At 41.0% G+C, this 19871-nt stretch overlaps 1 protein-coding gene across 1 annotated transcript in view; it reads right to left on the minus strand.

Annotated features, from left to right (window-relative positions):
- Hsd17b4 (hydroxysteroid 17-beta dehydrogenase 4) overlaps nucleotides 1–16949 on the minus strand; it is a 76520-nt gene extending 59571 nt beyond the window's left edge. The window contains exons 1-3 of the mRNA XM_027400882.2: nucleotides 16792–16949; nucleotides 15043–15096; nucleotides 1865–1972 (exon numbers count right to left, since the gene is read on the minus strand). Coding sequence (XP_027256683.1) covers nucleotides 1865–1972; nucleotides 15043–15096; nucleotides 16792–16849 — 220 coding nt within the window. The 5' untranslated portion in view covers nucleotides 16850–16949. The remainder of the gene's footprint in view (nucleotides 1–1864; nucleotides 1973–15042; nucleotides 15097–16791) is intronic.
- Nucleotides 16950–19871: the final 2922 nt, after the last annotated feature.

Genomic DNA, 19871 nt, shown 5'->3' on the forward strand with positions numbered 1-19871 from the left:
ACTGAATTTATATTTAATTTTACATAACTACACAGGCATTTCACCTTAATGGCAAATGAAAACTTGGGACAAACGGAGGTACACATTTAATTTGTAAAAGCATATACATTATTATACAACTGCATGGAATATCAATAAAAACCCAGTTTTGAAATATTAAGCACAAAAAGTAGAGCAAACATTGTGGTTTTCATATTCAGCTGGTCTAAGTGCAAAGGCGGGGCGCTGCCTGCTGTCATTTCCCATCACCACTGCTCTGGAAAAATCATCAGTCCCTTTTTCGGCACCCAGGAATAATGGCATTCTCTTTCAGAGGACCCAGAAAATACTGTTGCTCCTCTCCATGGCATCCAAACAGTCCTTGGTCAGAGATACAGGTTGAGGCCAGGTGCTATAGCACACCCCTATAACCACAGAATTTGGTATGCTTGGGGGAAGAGGATCTCAAGTCTTAGGCCAAGCTGAACTATATAACAAAACACCACTCTGTCTGTGTGTGTGTGTGTGTGTGTGTGTGTGTGTGTGTGTGTGTGTGTGTGTGTGTGTGTGTAAAATAGCTTATATATGCAGCCACTTTCCAAAACGCTAGGAACAAGAAGCATTTTTTTTCCTCAGATTTTGGATGATTTGCCTACACATACTGATCTATCTTGGGGCTATAACCCAACTCTACACAAAATATTTATTCACATGTCCTGTGTATTCACTGTACACTCATACCTGAAGGTAAGTTTGTATATAACCTCTACTGGACCTATTCAGAACTGACTACACTCTGTCAGGTGAGGTCAGTTGTGAAACATTCTACATCTGACATCACCTTAGCACTCAACAAGTTTTAGGCTGTGGAGCCCTTGGTGTTCAGATTTTCTGGTCACCAATGCTCACTGTCTAGATGACATTAAAATGCAGTCCCAGGTAAGACTGAGGACTCATCGAGGTGAGCTCGAAGGCTGCACCAGCTCCAGTGGTCACTGCCAGCTTCCTGAGCCTCATCTATCCAGCCCTTGTAATGGCTGTTGAGCTTCTAATTCCAAGAAAAGCTTCAGGACTTAGAAAACCTGGAGGGGCTGCTGTCTTGACTGATACAGACCACACAAATGAGAACTGCAAAAGGAAGGAACCTGAGTTCTCATCCTTATAAGCTTTTAAGGCTCTAAATTTTGAAGGAAAAGTTGAAACATTTTTTTTTCTAAATCACCAATGTAGGGGAAAAAAGACAGTAAGCATCTCATTAGCATCTCGTTAGCATCTCATTACTCCCTTAGATAATATGAAGCAAATCCTACCTCCTTCCCTGTAAAGCTGTCAAAATGAAGTCAAGCTACTACAACCTGGTTCCAGAGAAGTCAGTAGCCACTAGCTTGAAAAGTAAATCTACAAAGTCCTCTCCAACACAACTAGAATAACAAATCAAAATGGGAAAGCTCTATTTGCAGGGTTTTTTGTGTCATACTCATATCTAATTTGACACTTGAGTTTTGCATACAGTAGTGACTGCTTGAGCACAACAGAACATGGCAGCTGATACAGTAAAGGGCTGTTCACCACTTAGCACAGTATACTGTGAGAATCTTTTAAAAGAATGCTGTGGAGATATGTTAAGATCTTTAGTTTAAACAAGCCTATAAGAACTGTTGATGAAATTACCTACATCAAAAGTTCAGAAACTTCTCACATATAATATAAAGTATGTTCTCAAAAGGCTTGATAGATATAGGTAAAATCTAATTTCATAGTTACGGTGTAACACTGAGCTATGTCTCAGAGATGACTATATGCGCAATTTTAATCAGTGGAAGGAAAGTTGACAATCTCTACCTGTCACATACCGTTACTGGGATAGTTTATACCTGTCACATACCATAATTGGCCACTGCTTTCCCGCCTCTCCTTCTTATCTCTTCCACAACTTTGTCCGCAGCTGAGGAACCTTTACCAAATCCCTTGAAGTCTCCCCCTAAGTCATTCACTGCGATGCAAAAAAAAAAAAAAAAGAAAAAAGAAAAAAAGAAAGAAAGAAAAAGAAAACAGGTCAGTTTTCACATCTTCCAAGTATATAAAATCCAAAGCATTTGTGTATCTCTTCAATCATCTGCACATTTCCCTGCTGCATTATCACCAATCTTACTAAAATAAACATAAAGAGGAGGGATGAGTGGGGCAGGGGTTTGGAAAACTACTTCAAGAGTAAATATACAAGAAAACAATGAAGAGGTTTCTGGAAACTTTAAAACAAATAAACAAACAAGTGGGCCTAACTAATGATGAGGGATACAGAAGGCAGGTGGGAGCAATCGTGAAAGAGGGGTGAAGATTAGATATGATTGATGCATGCTGTATGCATATGAGAAAACAGCACACTGAGCCCCAAGAATATGTGCAAGTAAAATGAGCTAACAAAATAAAAAATTAAAAAGAAAACTACCAACAATCCATTTAGACAAAACAACTAAAATCAAAAGAAAAAAAATGATAGCAGATCTCAGACTGCAGCACAGTTCACAGCAGCTAAGGTAGGGAAGTGATCCAGTGTCCACAGCAGGCAAATGGATGAAGAAGAGGGTGAAGTATGACAACCAGAAAAGGACAAACAATAAAGAGTCCCCTTATATATGGCTTTTGGTATAGTCAGATTCCTAGACTTAGACTAGACAGATAGTTGGTTCCAGGAACTGGAAGAAGTTGGAACTGGGGAGATTTTAATAGGCCTAAAGCTTCAATTATGCAAAATAAATAGTTATTCAGACTTACTATGTAACATAGTGCCTATAATAATAGTATACTGTAAATTTAAAACTGAAGTGAGCATTGTCTTCTTACTACAATAAAGTTTTTTTTGTTTTGTTTTGTTTTTGGTTTTTCAAGACAGGGTTTCTCTGTGTAGCTTTGGAGCCTATCCTGGCACTCACTCTGGAGACCAGTATGGCCTCAAACTCACAGAGATCTGCCTGCCTCTGCCTCCCGAGTGCTGGGATTAAAGGCGTGTGCCACCAACGCCTGGCTCTACAATAAAGTTTTTAAAGATGATAAACACACACTATAAAGTACCTTCCCCATGTCAAAAAAAAACATTATTTAATGTAAGTGTACATAGATGTATGTACATTGTAAATTTTCCTAAAACACAATGACATAATCTAGAATTCAGAAAAACGTCTATTAAAAGAGATCACAAATTATATACCAAACTAATACATTTTCAATTACTGGTCACAAGTAAGTACACAAAATCTCCATAAACTCAATTATACAATTACTGTCATCAATTATACACTGACAATACTCAGAGAAAATCTACAGTGGGACACATAAAGTGAGAGAATGGTGCTAACCCTCGGGATTTCTGACTTACTGAAAGTTAAATGAACAAGGGAAGATTTTTAGCATAGAGTATTTATCAAAGCCAAAGTAAGCCAGTACTAGGGACAGATGACAGTAATTAAAAAATAACATGCAAACACTAATGAAACATACAGAACAATGCCAAATAACTTAGAAAAACAGAACGTAAGAAAAATATTTGGGGCCGGGCAGTGGTGACGCACGCCCTTAGTCCCAGCACTCAGGAGACAGAGGCAGGCAGATCTCTGTGAGTTCGAGGCCACAGAGCTACAAAGCTACACAGAGAAACCCTGTCTCAAAAAATAAAAAGTAAAAAAAGAAAGAAAACTATTTGGAGTTGATGGCTGCTGGCAGGAGCAGGGAGTGGAAGGACTCAGTTTTCTTTAAGGGCCACTGAGAGTCTGACCATGTTCCAGTGATTATATGGGCAACACCAACTTTCCTCCTCCTCCTCCTCCTCCTCCTCCTCTTCCTCCTCCTCTTCCTCCTTTTGAGAGAGGAAGTCATGTGTGTGTGGGGGGGGGGGACCTGGGAGGACTGGAAGTGAATGTGATCAGGGTACACAATGTGAAATACCCAAATATTCAATAACAATGTTATATTGGCTGGGGTAAGAAAAGTATTTGGGATGAAGACTATATTGTAAGTGGGTCATTTCTGTAGGGCTACTACATAATTTTGAGTATAAACCTAATAAATTACTAATTAAATGGTGAGAGATTACATACTACAACTAAGTTTTTCAATATTGATGAGAGGGGTATTTTGCTTGTTTTCTTTTTTCTAGAGAAAAACATCCCTTTTAATTGAAATGAGGTGACTAAGGAGATAAAGAGGACACAGAGAAAAAAAAAAAAAAACCAACACCTAGTCACACTAAAAATCAGCCCCAATAAATGTGTTTCCAGTCCTTTTCTCTTTTTTTCTTTTTTAAAGAAATGAGTTTTCCTAAATTTAGACAGGGATATTTTTCTAATCAAGTAATATTACCCATCTTGCTGAAAATTAAAAATCTCTGTAAAGACACAAGTAATAAGCAGGGACACATTACCCTCAAGACACGGAAAGGGGGGTGATTCTTCAAAATCTGATGTCTATTAATTATTCATTTCCATGCAATTATTCAAACGACAGAATAACAACTAGTTAAAAGTAATCAAAATTTTGAGACAGACAGGAATTTTGGTGACTTTTTAAATTAATTTTACATTTTTAATTAAAATATAATTATATTACTTCCACCTTTCCCTTTCATGCTTCTTTAAAAAAATAAATAAATAAAATAGCACAAGAACTTCCAATACCAAATTGACAAATACAGCATTTAAGTGGGGAATTTTTCCACTATGAAATGAAACACTGCTCCCAAGTGGAGACATTAGAAAGCGCAGCCAAGCGCACTGAAGGTTGGACAATGCAAAGGAAAAAGGACACATTGTTAAAAGCATGGAACAGATATTCAATAGGTCTCTGCATTAGAGGACTAAACTAACAAATTCACTCAGTCACCAGGTCACAATCATGGGGACATTAGGAACACCTGTTCAAGCACTGAATGGCTGGCAAGCAGTAATTTACAAGCTTATTTGTAATCAAATATGAAAAGAATTGTCATATTTCTAGCATGCTATGTAACATGGCTGTCACTCCAATACATGGTCAAAGTTCCAAATGCAAGAGCAACACACCAAGCACTTTACTTTTATGTTTGCTTCCTATCTTTCAACAATTATACACTGATGATTTAATGTTCGCAGTTTTTCAAGAGTTTGCAATAACTACTCTTGTGTTCAGTGATGAAAACACATTTACACTTTAACTCAGACTTGTATATGTAAATCTTAATCTAGAACCAGGACTTCCTACCTCATACCTCAGCAGCACTGTGTTCCTCTGTCACACCCAAGCTGCTGGAGCTTAAAAGGAACAATCATTTCTACTAAGAAAATCAAGAATGTTCGATTGAGGAAGGCACAGAGGAAAGGATAAAGCAGCCACTCCCCTCAGGTTAATGGCATTTGTGTTAAGATCATGATAGCTGAGGATAGCTTTCTCAGCTGGATCCATCACAAGTTCTGAAGTGTGATATGTTTGTATATTCCCCACTTAAAAATCCCTTTCATGGGTCAGATGTCCCAGCATGTGCTTGTAATTGCGACACACGGAGACAGAGGAAAGAGGACCAAGAGTTTTTAAGTTATCCTTCGCTACACAGTAAACTCTGAGCTAGCCTGAGCTACATCAGATCCTGTTTCAAAAAAAAAAAATCAGTTCACAACCTGAAAGGTTTTTGTTTTTGTTTGTTTCTTAAGCAAATTCATTGCCCTTTTCTTGTCATTTTCAATTAAATCAGTGACCTAGCTGGGCAGTCTATTAAGGACTGTTTGGTTTGGTTGGGTTGGGGGCTGGTTCTCATAAACTTTTAAATAACAGCTGTATTCAAAATTCATGGATCTATAGAATTCTAAAATACACTTGGACCACACACACACACACACACACACACACACAGAGGGGGGGGAAGGAGGGAGGGACAGAGGAGAGAGGAGAGAGAGAGAGAGAGAGAGAGAGAGAGAGAGAGAGAGAGAGAGAGAGAGAGAATTCCACAATTAGGTACACAGGTAAATAAGTTGAAAGTGCCAAATTACCCAGCTGCAGTCATCTAGAGCTACACACCTGAGAGAATTCCCACTTCTCACAATATTGCCTCTTACCATATTTATCAGTCTGAATAGTCATAACTCCTAGCGCACTCTTTTAACTCTCATTTCGTGGAGCACTATTGAGCTCACACTTTATTCTCATGTCCTTTTTCACTTTGCCTGCTTATTTCACACTTTATTTGGGTGTGTTTCTCTAACACAATTTTTCTTTTCTTTGTTATCTGTTTTGAGACAGTTTCCCTGGCTGTCCTGTCACATCCATCTGCCCACCTGCCTCCGCTGGAATTAGCCATGTGCCACCACACCCACCTCATTTTAGTATATTTTCAAATGACTTTTATTAAGTTTTTAATTCTTTTTCATATGCATTACAAACCATAAATCCTTTTACCAAAATGTTGAGAAGGAAGTGCCCTACCTTAGTGTATCTATTGCTTCATGAGTATTATAGCATTCACTGTTTTTCAGTGTTCTGTGTAAACCTGATAGAGAAATGTGGATTTGCCCATAATTATTCTATCTGCTGTACAAGCGGTGATACCTGGAAATGGGTTTTCTCATTCCTTCTCTTTGTCCTTCACCTAGCATTTTATGATTCTTTAAAGGAAGTTAATAATAGTAAGTATTAAGAAACACGAGCCAAACATGATAATGCACTTTTGTAATTGAAGCACTTGGGAGACTGAAGCAAAGAGGTCTAAGATCAGAAGCCAGCCTGGGCTACAAAGATGAGGACTGGGACAGCATGGGCTGCGGGAGAGGAGAGGAGGGAAAGGATATGCATTGGTGTCCTGTTTTCAGGGCTGCTAAACTAGAACAGAGGCAACAGAGTTCACTTTTATGCTATGGATGTTTGCACATGATTTGTGTGTGTGCAGATGGGCATCTGTGCACTGTGTGTGGAGATCAAATGTCAACCTCAGATGTGGTTCCTCAAGACTCATCTGCTTTAGTTTTGAGACAGGGTCTCTTACTGACCTGGAACTCACTGATTAGGCTAGCTGGTCATCGAGCCCCAGGGATCCACTTGTCTATGCTTCCAAAATGCTGAGATTACTGACACCAGAGCCACGATATCCAGCATTTTCTTTCAAAGTGGTTTCTGGAATTCTAACTCATGCCCTCCTGCTTACACAGCAAGCATTTTTACCAACTTTGTGATCTTTCCAGTACCAACTCACCTTTAATTTTCATAAAACATGCAAACATGCAAACCAAACAGAATCACGTCACTGCCTCCCCTTTTCCACAGCACTAAGACTTCAAACCTTCTTTCTCACCCTTCTCCCATTTCTGAAAAGCACAGACCCTGTCATTCAGTTTTGTATTCAATTTCATCAGGATTCTTGAGTTCCCAGTTTGGATCCAGTTGTCTCCCAGGTGCTGCATGCACTAAGCCTTAGGTCTGCAGTGAGAAGATGCCGGGTGCTCTGATGAATTCTCTATCTCCCTTTCCTTCCTTTTGTTATCACTTCATGCCTGAGTTGCTACAGTTGCCCCTACATGGTTGTGATCTTTATAACTGCACACAGCTGCTGGAGTCAGCTGGGAACCCTAGGCAGCTGTCACAGTGTCTTAGTGTCTTGCTCAAATCTGCAGTAGCTTTCTGTTATTCATTAGCCAACAATGAAGATGCCATATAAGTAGGCTTACTTTTGTGCTTTTGTTAATCACAGGCTCTCTTTCCACTGTACTTAATATAGTTTAGCAATTTCTTCTGACTCTCCAACCACCTACTGAGAGTAATACTGGTTTAATTTACAGAGCACTTACTGCATAATGTACAAATAGTCACATTCATGTAACATTCAAAGGATTTGTCACCCACCGAGTCATATCCAGTTCTACTGACAGTGGAAATGTGATGGTGGATATTCTTTCTGTATGCTGTGAATATTTGTTTCTCTTTGGTTAATGAACAAAGCTGTTTTAGCCAATGGACGGGCAGGATGTAGCCAGGCAGGAAGTATATGCCGGGCTACAAGACTAGGAGAATTCTGGGAAGAGGGACTCAGTGTGAGTTACCAGGGAGACACCACATAGCCACGGGGAGTTCTCCAGTAAGCCAAGACCACATGGAGATATACAGACTAATAGAAATGAGTTAATAATTAATAGTTAAGAGAGAGCTGGCCAGTAAGAAGCCTGAGCCATCTGTCAAACAGTTAATATAAGCCTCTATGTGTTTATTTGGGACTGAAGGGTGGCAGGACTGAGCTGGACAGAAACTTCCACCTACAGAGATGAAAGCCAGCTAGATGACTCGATGGGTAAAGATTATTACCAAGCCTGACAACCTAGGTTCAATCCCAAAGACTTACATGGGGGAAGGAAAGAACTGACTACTACAAGCTGTGCTCTGAATATTACATATACCTAATGGGAGGTAACTCCCCCATACATACATACATACATACATACATACATACACACACACACACACACACACACACACACACACACACACACACCCCAATATTAATAGTAATATAATTTGGAAAACTTGTTTTAAAAAGAATTACTTTAGGGTTGAGGATATAGCTCAATGGAAAAGCACTTCCCAAGTATGCATACAATTCTAAGTTCAATTCCCAGCACAAGGAGAAAGGTCATTTCATTCAACTGGAGATGGAGATCAGTAAAAACAGAACATGTGCCTAGTATGCACAAAGCCTTGGATTCAATCCCTAGCAACTCCCACATCCCCAAAAGCATTTCATTAACTTTACAATAGCTTGGTCTCAATGGATTTTTTTAACCAGTTATATTTATGACCTGATTACTACCAAACAGAATTTTTAAACTTATGTATTTGGGGGCCACACAGGTGCCATGGGACTCATATGGAGGCTGAAGGACAGAGTCAGTTCTTTCCTTCCACCACACAGGTCCTGGGGAAGGAGCTCAGGCATAAGGCTTCTCTACAAGGGCCATAACCAGTTGAGCAACCTCACTGGCCTCCAAAAGTATTTTAAAAATTAAGTGTAAACTGTCTGTAACCCCGGCACTCTAGAGTGGCAGCAAGATGATTAGGGGTTCAAGGGCAGACTAGGTTACCTGACAAAAATACCTGTTTCAAAAGAGAGAAATGAAAAATTAATAAGGTATTATATGTGTGTTATGTGTATATTGTACATGTGAATGATTTACACATATTTATACTAGAGAAAAACAGCTTCTACAAGGCATAGCAGTGGTTGCTGAAGACCTTGTCAAGTTTCATCTTAAGTTACATAACTGCCAGGGAACAGAGGGAGACAGTAAGCTGGCTATCATATTGTTCCCACTATCTGATAGAAAGATCATCTGGCGGCTTGGCTGGAAGGAATCTTCTAGAATGGCTACAAATGTATCTAAACGTGTGAAGGGCTGAGGTGAAGAGCCACTCAGAAAGCAAAATCCTGGACTAGCTTCCTGACTTGACACACTTGTGCTGATCAGACCCAACACGACAGATGGGGTAGTTACTATAAACAGATTTTTTTTTTTTGGCAGTTCTAGTGGTTAGAATGCCCAAGCCCCAAAATTATGTGAGGATTGCTCTCTGGGGAGAGGAGGGGTCCCCTGCAGACTTTACAGCAAGCAGGGAAAAAAAAATCAGAGTGAGGTAAGAACTCAAGCTGATTTTACTGTAACTGGTGCTGGACCAGGACTTCCAGAGTCTGGTACAGGTCATTTAACTTTGGCCACATTTAAGCAAGATTTGGGGGGAAAGGGTATTCAGATTATCATTAGCTCAGCCCCATGAGTACAGCAAAACTTAAGACACGTTTACATTGAAGCTCTTCACCAAATACATAAGGTTTCATCTGTAAGATGGGTTCTTGTTGACTTAGAGACAATGCTCAAGATCAGCGTCTAGGGAGAATGACTAAGGTAAACATGACAGTGGAGTCAGGGTTGGCCTGGACTAAGATAACATATCAATGCTCAAAATTTAGGGAGAAAGGGTCTGGGATTAAGTAAAAACATAAATTCTGGGAGATACAGGTGGACCCTATCTCATCAGACAACAGATGATCACCAGGTTGTAAAACTGCATCATTCCTGACATTCCAGGAAGAACAGCTACATACCTCACTCCTCTGAAGAGTGAGCTGTGTGTTTAACTTTCCTGGCTCCTCCAGCGCTTATCTGTGAGCACAGGGCCTTTTGTCCTCTACAGTTCTCTATTTCCTTTCTGGTGCCTTGTGGATGTTTCCTCCAGAGCGGAGGAAGGCTGAGGCCTACAGGACAGAAGGACCAGAAGTCCAAGGGGGAGCTCCTTCAACCTAGTCCCTTTAGATTGGTGCTAATCTCATTTGGGAGGGCAGAGCCTTCCTGACTTAATCCTCTTCAAAAAGCCACACCTCAGCACAGCTGGGATTCAGTTTCAACACCATCAGTCAAGTCGTGGCAATCCCTCTAATTGATTATCTTTGCCTCACCAAGAAGGAGGCCAACATTCCCTTAAAGGAGAAGAAAGCTGGAAGTGAAAGTTGAAGACTGATCCTTGGGCCTCTTTTCTGGTTCATCTGTACTCTGCGTAATCAGAAGCTTGGCTTTAAATACTACCCATACAGGAGAACGCTCAGATTACACATCAGAGGAGAAACACAGGAGCAGCACCAGCTGACTGAAATACTGAATCTAATCTTCTGTTTTCTGTTGGAGACCAAGAGGGGAATATGGAATGGAGACTGGTCACTCGCAAGGTAGAGGAAGGAGGATCAAGAGTTGAAGGCTAACTGTGACCACAGTTTGAATTCTAGGCCAGCCTGGGTTACATGTGGCAGTTACAGAGAGAGAGGAAGAAGAAAATCAAGAAGGGAAATATGTTTTTTAACCTACCCCTGACTTCCATCTCCATCAGAATGCTGATCCCACTGCCTACTGCAAATCTAACAGAAATGTCTCCTGTCTGCCAGTCTGCTCCTCCTCCTTCATTTTTCCCTGACTTAGGAGATGGACACATTTAATTTTTCAGATGCTCAACTCAAAAACCTTGGAATCATCCTGAACGTTTCTTTCCCTTTCAATTCACATATAAACATTCAATAAACCCCAGGCCACCTACCTTCAAAATATCCCCAGAGTTTAATCTCCATTCCTACCATCCTTTCTAAACCACTACCACTTCTTGCATGGACTTATGATGTGCTTTTCATTACTATAACTAATGACCTAAAGCAGGCTATTTTATATAGAACAAGAGGTTTAGGAGCATTAGTATAATACTTGCTAGCATGCTCAAAGCCTGACGTTCTAGAGTACCTGGACCACAAAAACTACGCAAAGAGGCACATACTTGCAGTCTCAGCACTTGGGAGGTGGAGGCAGGAAGATCATCTTTGTTAATATACGGAGTTCAAAGTCAGACTGGGCTACATGATACATGAGATCTTGTCTCCAAGAGGGGAGAGGGATATGGAGCTTGGGATATAGCTCAGTCAATAAATTACTTGCCTGGCAAGCATGAAGTCCCGAGTTTGATCCGAAGAACCCACATGAAAGAACTGTATATGGTGGTACACTCAATCCCAGGGCTGAGAAGCAGAGAGTGGAAGATACCTGGAGTTTGCTAGCTAACTAGCCTGACCAAATGAGTGAGCTCCAAGCCAATAAGAGCCAGCTCCTGAGGTTGACCTGTACACACACACACACACACACACACACACACACACACACACACACACACACGAGCTCAAGCGCACACACGCACACGGGGGGGGGGGGGGGGGTAGGGGGTAGTTTCTCCCTCTCCCTGGTTCTCTTTCCTCATAAAGCCCCCAGATTTCATGGGGGCAGTGCACATAAGGTCCCACCTCAAAACACCATTATCAGACTAGACTTCACCATCTTAATACATACATACATGCACACACACACACACACACACTTTTAAAAACTTATAAAAATTGATTTTTTTCACAAGATTTCATATTGACTTATGAATTCAGTCCAGGTCTGGCACACAATATGTACTTGGTACCGGGGTGTACTGCTGGTTCCTTTATCTTCTCTCTGTGAAGGTATTCAATTTTTCATACAATTTAATTTCAATGCAATACTCCAAAGTAGGGAAAGTAGCTACCAGGATATCACATAGCTACTTAGGTAGTAGAGGCAGCAAGATTTAAACTTTCACCTGGTTTCAAGGTCACTCAATGGAGTTTTTTCCTCCTTGACTTACCTTCCAGCTGTCAGGATCTCACAAGAGTAGAAACACTGTGACTGCAGCCCACAGGAATTGAAGATCTGGTTTACCCATTATTGTATAAATTCGACAAAGAAAGGAAGTCATGCCCATCTTAGTTCATAAGAGTGTAGCTTAACTTGTCCAAGATGCTACTTCCTCACATCAAGAGGACAAAACTTTCTAACTTTTCAACTAAAGTTCCTACTAGAAGACCTCTATCTATCTTACATTCATGCTCTCAAGACAAAGTATTACCACTCACAATGGGCTGGGCCCCTCTGAATCAATCACTGATAAAAAAAAAAATTAAAAAAAAAAATGCCTTACAGGCTTGCCTACAACTGGGTCTTATGGAGGTATTTTTTTAATTGAGATTCCCTCCTCTAAGATGACTTAAATTTGTGTCAGATTGACATAAAACTACCTGGCACACAGCATTATGTCCCCTCTGATGCAATAGCAATGCTCCAGGTAAGAGCTGACCTGTCTTCTGGGATCACAGTACAGGAAGAGCTGAATGGTCATATAAGGAAGGAGTATCTGTCTATCCCAACAAGCCATTACAATGTAAAACTTTCAGTCTAGCATAAGCTACTTTATTTCTTATGGTCTTACACTTCTTACTGTCTTCTGAACCAATTATAGGATATATGATGGACCAATCTTCCAGAAACAAGATAAGCTGAACCATCACAATGAACATAGAAATTAACAAAAAGGTTAGCACTATATATTGCAGTCTTAAATACTAATAAAGAGCATGGTGCTGATTAGGGAGGAACAAAATGCCTTGGTGGCCCACAATGTTCCAAGGAAAGTCACAGATGAAAAAAGGGTAAGCAGCCACCAAAAAGGTCTGTCGTATCTAGCCTGGTATGGTATTGCACACATGTAGCCCCAGCATTTGGGAGGCTGAGGCCAAAAGATTGCAAGTTGAATGCCAGCCAGGGTAAGAACAAATTCCACGACAGGCTGGGCTACAAAGAACTGTCTCGACACTTAAAAGTGCATCTGTGTGTCTGTCTGTCTGTCTGTAGCTTCACAAAGATTGAATCCTGCCCTCTAACACCTAACTAAAACTATCTTTCTGCCACCTTTAGCAAATATTTTAATTCTGCCTCCCTGAACTTTCAGATAGGACTTATCAAAATACCACAATAACCACCCCAAGGCAATGAGAGAATAAATAGACCTGTTGTCCTTGTACATTTGATCTCTTCTTTGAACTCACTCATCATCTGAATTTGGCATATTCAAAGGTTACAGGAAAACAAGAACTGACGCACACTCTTACAAAGAGCCTGACTATAGAGCCCAGTGAAATTATTTGTGAAATAAGACTTGTGATAGGGAGGAAGGTGTCTATGCAATTTTGTGTGTTTTGTTTGTTGTTGTGGGCTTTTGGTTTGGTTCTGGGCAGACTGTTTGTTTGTTTGTTTTGCTTTGTTTTTGTTTTTGAGAGAGGTTCTCATGTAGCTTAGGCTGGCCTTGAACTCACTATGTAGCCAAGGCTGGCCTTGAACTTCTGATCCTCCTGTCTCCACCTCTTAAGTACTAGGATTACAAGGATCATATCTTGGTTAAAACAAAAAGGGGGAAAAAAAAACTTCTTATGTTCCTCCTTCATTAAAGATGTCACCAATGAACAAAATGCCCTCCTTGCAAAAAGAAATATTCTAGGGTCCTTTAGAAGATAGGAAAGATTGGACAAAATCTATGAAAATTTGAAAAGTGAGTAAAATTTACATGATAAACAAGGTAAGGGTAGAAATACTAAGAACTTCGTAGCACATGAAGAAAGAAAAGGGAACAGGATATATTTTCAGGCCTGGCCATGAAACATCCACAAGAAGACCTGACAAAGACTGAAATATACACAGTCCTGCTAAATATTACAGTATCCAAACTTTAGGAGGCCACTGCCAGCCAACAGTTTTATCCTAGAAAATATGCTACAAAACGTCATCCGGCCGGAACATATGCCCTGCATATAGCCCTGCTCTAGCACTCAATCATTCCCAACTGTGGACAAACAGAGGCCAATCCTAACTATTCAGGTTACTAAATCCTTCAGGATTCTATGATAGCCCCACCTTTCCAACAGTCTCCACCCAATCATTGAACTAACAACACTCATACAGGTGAACACCAGGATTCCATTTTTTAAGTTTTAAACAGCTTTCCTTTGAATTTTTTCAAACAACTACATAACTCATAGTTATGGCCTCCTGGCTCCAAACTTCCAACTTCAATTGTTTCTTACTTTTACCAAGGTATTTACCAAGGGCTTCTCCTTTAATCTCTTGTCAAAAGATTAGCTGCCACCTCAAAAAGTAACAGCCCACAAGACTAAAGCCAAGAATCAATGTTTATACCACTTTATCAATTCTTTTAAATGAGAAAGTCTACAAAAGTAACTTTTCTTTAGAAAGTGAGTTAAGTCGGGAATGGTGGTGGACACCTATAATCTCAGCAAGCCAGGGCTTAAAAAAATAAATAAAGGGCCTGGAGAGATGGCTCTGTGGGTAAGAGCACCAGCTGCAGCTCTTCCAGAGGATTCGGGTTCAATTCCCAGCATCCACACAGCAACTCACAATGGTCTGTAACTTCAGTCTGATGCCTTCTTCTGCCTGCCCTCAGACACTGTACATACATGGAGCACAGACAAATAAAAATAAATAAATATTCCTAAATAAAAAGGAAAAAGTTAGCCTTAAACTAAAGAATTCTCTGACAGAAGTAAAAACTCTGAAATTGACCCTTAATTAACTGTGCAGTAGGAGGACAAAGGGCACTTGTGAAAACTGTGTTTTTTGCTGACTGCTACTAGTTCAAAAGAAAAACACAACAACTTACCAACAACTAACGCTCCTCTTTCTGCAAAAGCCAGAGCATAAGCTCGGCCCAGTCCTAGTCAGAAACAAACAGAAAGTTGGAAAATATTAGTATAGTTATTTTAGTCCATGAAATTTGATCTCCATTTTAAAATAAGTCAACAATTAGTTACAACAGCAGATGGCATCTTCGTTGGTACTCTCAACATCCTTTCGACTCTCTTTCTGACTGTAAAAGTTGGGAAAGTTAGAACCATTTTTTCCCATCTACTTCCACTACCACTCCCAAGTATCCTCCCAGGCTGCTACATGCCAGGGTGTGAAATGGAGTCCACTACTAGGTGAAATTTTAAAAGTAGAAGTGACACCGATGCCACGTTACCAGGGCTCTAGCACTTACTGCTTAATAAGCTACTTATCTTGAAACATTCTTGTATTTAAAATCATGCCTGAAGAGGTAACTTCTTGACCTGGTCTTCTAATCCCTGAATGGCAGCTTCCATACTTCAGGTCCCTAATGTCAGAGGCTATTTCGCCTATGACAGCAAGGAAGAGATCAAAACCCCACCTCAAACCAAAATCTTCTGCTGAATTCTTTACTTTCCTAAAATATTTAACCAGTGCTGAACTCTGAATATATGAGACCAACAAGTAAAGATAAGCTTTGTGGAAGGGACCAGTGAGGCTAGTAACCAGTGATGGAAAATTTCCTTCTGGCTTAAAGTTCTTTAACTTTAATTTTTTTTTCAATTTTAGTTGATACATTTCATTGCTAAATGGAGAAGCTTAATTGGAGATTTATGTTTGGGGTAAATTGATATATATGTATACAAATAAACCAAAATGGATAAATCAATCAAACTTTTCCCACTGTAGGTGGTAGACATGGGTAATGACAGCCCCCTGACAGACAGAGGGAGGAAGATCAGGAGTGTAAAGCCAGCTTGGGCCAGATGATACCATGTCAAGACGATAACAACTGATGCTTGGGAGCCCCTTTAAGTATACGGAGAGATCAAAGGTCATTAAGTCAATGCCCTACCCATGGAGGTGAGGGGTCACTCACCGGTGTGAAACTAATGGAGAAATTTCACTGCAAAGCATTTACCTACGTGTGAGTTGCTTAATTTCCTGTCCTCTAAAATTAGCATTGCTTCATTTACAATTTCTCTTACTTTGAAGTAAAAGATTGGCAGGTTTTCCAATGGCTGGCACACTTCACAAACGCCTTTGCTCTTAAGTTCTCCTCTTGTCTCACCTTATCCGCATATCATCTCTCACCCTTTCACACATTTGAGTTTAAGACCTTTGCCACAATTCTGGTGAACTTTGGTACTTGGCCCTCTCAACAACTTGAATCATGAGACAGATGGCAAAGGACCGGCACCTCAATCCCTTGGGTGGAATGCCAGGCCCAAGAAGTCTTTTCAAGCCCATGTGTGACTTGACAGAGGCCTAAGCGCCCAAAGGCAGCAAAACTCACAGTCCATGCCCACATCCTAGAGAGGAAAAACTTTTACCCAGTTGCGAATCGGGCAACAAAGCTGGCATCTACCCTGGGAAAGCCGTGGGCCTTGGAAGCTCCCTCCTGGCTGGGAACTCCGGAGCGCCTGTCTGCATGGCCAGTGTCCTGTGTGCCCAATAACCCTGCGTGCCCGGCCCACCCCGGCCCCCACCCCACCCCCACACCCCGTGCCAGCACCAGCTAGGCACCCCGCAGCTGCACGCCGCAGCCCTGCCATCGGGATAGTGGGCCCGGCGCGAGGCTCACCTGCCCCGGCGCCGGTGACTAGGACCACACGCCCGTCGAACCTCAGCGGCGAAGCCATGAGTCTAGCCGGCACCAAGCACACACTGGCAATGCCACTGGGTATGCTCAGGGAGACCTAGAAAGCGGGCGGGGAGAGGAGGGGCGGGACACCAGCAAATGACCTGCGGGGTTTCGGGAAACTGGCGTCTGTTTCCAAGTGCGCCTGCGTGGTTCTGGCTTGGCATCATGGGAAATGTAGTCCTATACGATTCCACTTAGAAAATTTATCCAAGAGACTTGGATATTCTTTTGTTGTCGTCGTCGTCGTTCTTTTGTTTTGTTTTGTTTTGTTTTTGTTTGTTGACCTTTAATAATACAGGGCATGTATCTTAAAAAGGAACCTATATTTAAGGGACTTAGACTGTTCAAACATAAGACTAAAACAAGGCCATTTAAACATTTTAGTTCTTCTTTTTTAAAATATAAAACTGTGAACTTAAAAACCAAACACCACGCCCCAAAAACCCAAAACAAAACCTAGCAAATTAGTGAACTGCGGTTACTTGAAATAAAACTTGGGATTATTTAAATAGCCAACTAAGAGAGATTCTTTTGGAAGAGATCGCTGCCATGATTTATGTGACAAAATGGCTGATTCCACACTCTCCTTGCATCTATCTCCCATAGCTTCATCATTCACTCAACAACGTGTTCTGAGTTGCCGCTGACCTAGACCTAGATAAATAGTACTTGGCTTCCATTCTGGAGAAGTTTTTTGACATAGCTTTTAAAAAACAGAAAGTTATCCTTCCCAGGAATCAAGAGTTCTCAGTGTATCTATCCCCTGGATCTACTATATGGAAATCATTCTAAAACTGTCAAAACAAAGAATCCTAGACCTCCACTACTGCTTTCCCAGACACATACAGTGGACCAAAGTTTAGATAGATAGATAGATAGATAGATAGATAGATAGATAGATAGATAGATAAAGTGCTGTCAAATGAGCTTAGATTTTGCATGTTGGGAACAGCCATACAGTGTCAGTCATTTATTCAACAAATATGGAGCATGTAGGTCTTAGAAACAAACACAGCTGAGCAAAAAGGCTACTGAAGCTATTGACAGTGCCCTGCTTAGCTTTCAACAGTGATGCAGCCTGACAGGACTTGTGAGAAAAGTATGTTAAGTGTGCTGACAGATGGTAGCAAAATACAGGAACACTGTGCACCCATGGAGAGGAAAAGAAAAAAGAAAACCGTTCCCAAGGAAGTGAAGCAGAACTGCTTAAACTGGAGGGGGGCATTACTGGGAGGGAGATACTGGCTAGGCTGTGGCCAGAAGAGAATGGACCCACAAAACTAAACACAGCTAGTTAGATGAAATTTCAGTGTATGTGTTTCGTGCCGAAAACGGTTCTGAGCAGGATTAATGCAGAGAGTGGTTAGAATACATTGACTTTTGGAAAGATCACTTTGTCCAATTTTAAGGTGGATTTTGGAGAGGTAGACAAGAACAAATAAAAGATCTAGGACGAGATAAAAGGACAGAGAAGAAATGTTGAAGAGAAAAATTTCAGATGCTTGTCCAACAGAGTGAATAGTCTTTGTGAGTCACTGACATGAGGGAAAAGCAAAGGAAAGACATACTCTGCCTTGACAAGCTGTTATGGCAGACCATTCTTCCGAGCCAGTAATGGGAAGGGCCACTCCTGAATGAGGAGAATATGGCCTCAGCCTTAGGCAGCTGCGTTTGGGGAAAGGGAGTGAAGATTCTGAGGTTGGTGCCTAGCCACCACCTTCAGTTCTGAGATCTGGAGATGTGGTTTCACTGCTCCAGCAGAGCAAGAGAAGTAGCTGCCTAACCCACACCTTCAACTCCAAAGTTCACGTCCTATCACTCAATGACAGTTCAAAGCTTAGCCAGAACTTTGTTCTCTCAGAGATCTGTCCAAATTTGCTTATCTTTGACCCTTGAATTCCCATGTTCGCTGAAACCAGAGTAGACCAGCTCAGAGAGCATACAGGACTCAAGATAAAAGGTGGGAGGGGGGAATGCATCTTGGTGGTGAAAGGATTGATTGCTTGGCATGAGTGAGGTCTTAGGTTAGACATAATTTTTTAAGACTTTAGTCCTTGAAAAATTAGCCAGCTAACAGCCAAATTTTACAAACAGGCAGGCTATCATTGCCAAGATAATAAGGTTCTCTTCAGTTTAAGGTAAAGTGACGTGATGCTAATTAATCCCTTATTTGTCCATTGCCCTGACTCCTATACTTTTCTTAAAGGAAAATAATTTTGAAATTATCAATCCACTCTGCTTTCTGTTCTGCTTTTTTCAAGCTCTTCTCTGCCTGTAAAGCCAACCTCCTTCACTTGGACTGTGAACACACTATTTTATAGATAATAGAAAAGCAGAGCCAATGGAGAAAGTTAGGAAGGGGGCAAGGCTGGGTATGGAGCCAGTGGTACTTGCCTACCTGGCTCCAGGCTCTGCTTTATGCCCAGCACCCACAGAGAGTAGTTAAGGAGAGGAAGCAAGGAGGAGGTACCGTAAATCAAGGGCTCATCAGCTCTGGACTTTGGGACCTTTTCTCCGACTCAGTAGCTTTCAACCAAGCAGATCGAGGCCACCTCTGCCCCAAAGGCATATCTGTCCCTCTCCTCGCTGGTTTTCTTCTTCCCTTGCTGACCACACACAGCCAAGTGAGAGAGCGTTATTAAACAAGAGCTTAAGTTAAAATGTAAAAATTAGCCTAGTTGTAGGGAATCCAGGAATCTGATGCTGGCATAAACTCAGTAACAACTCTGTAACAGTGTGGGTTTGACGGCCCTGAGCCCCTCTGAAGAAACCCCTACAGCAATAGCAACAATGAGGAGCCAAACTTCAACAAGCTAGCTCAAAGGGGGAATACTTGATTATGTGTACTGGTATTTGAGGTAGCTCAGGTTCCAAAGTAGTTACTGAAGAATGTCAGTCTTGATCTTATCTTGTAATCTGCCTTGATTAATTCATAACCCTGTCACTCTAGTTTTTTGTTTTTGTTTTTGTTTTTTAAGAACAAGTCTAACCACATTATTCTTGCTTTCAGAAATTGAAAT

Source organism: Cricetulus griseus, chromosome 2 (assembly GCF_003668045.3).
Source record: "Cricetulus griseus strain 17A/GY chromosome 2, alternate assembly CriGri-PICRH-1.0, whole genome shotgun sequence".
Taxonomy (NCBI): Eukaryota; Metazoa; Chordata; class Mammalia; order Rodentia; family Cricetidae; genus Cricetulus; species Cricetulus griseus.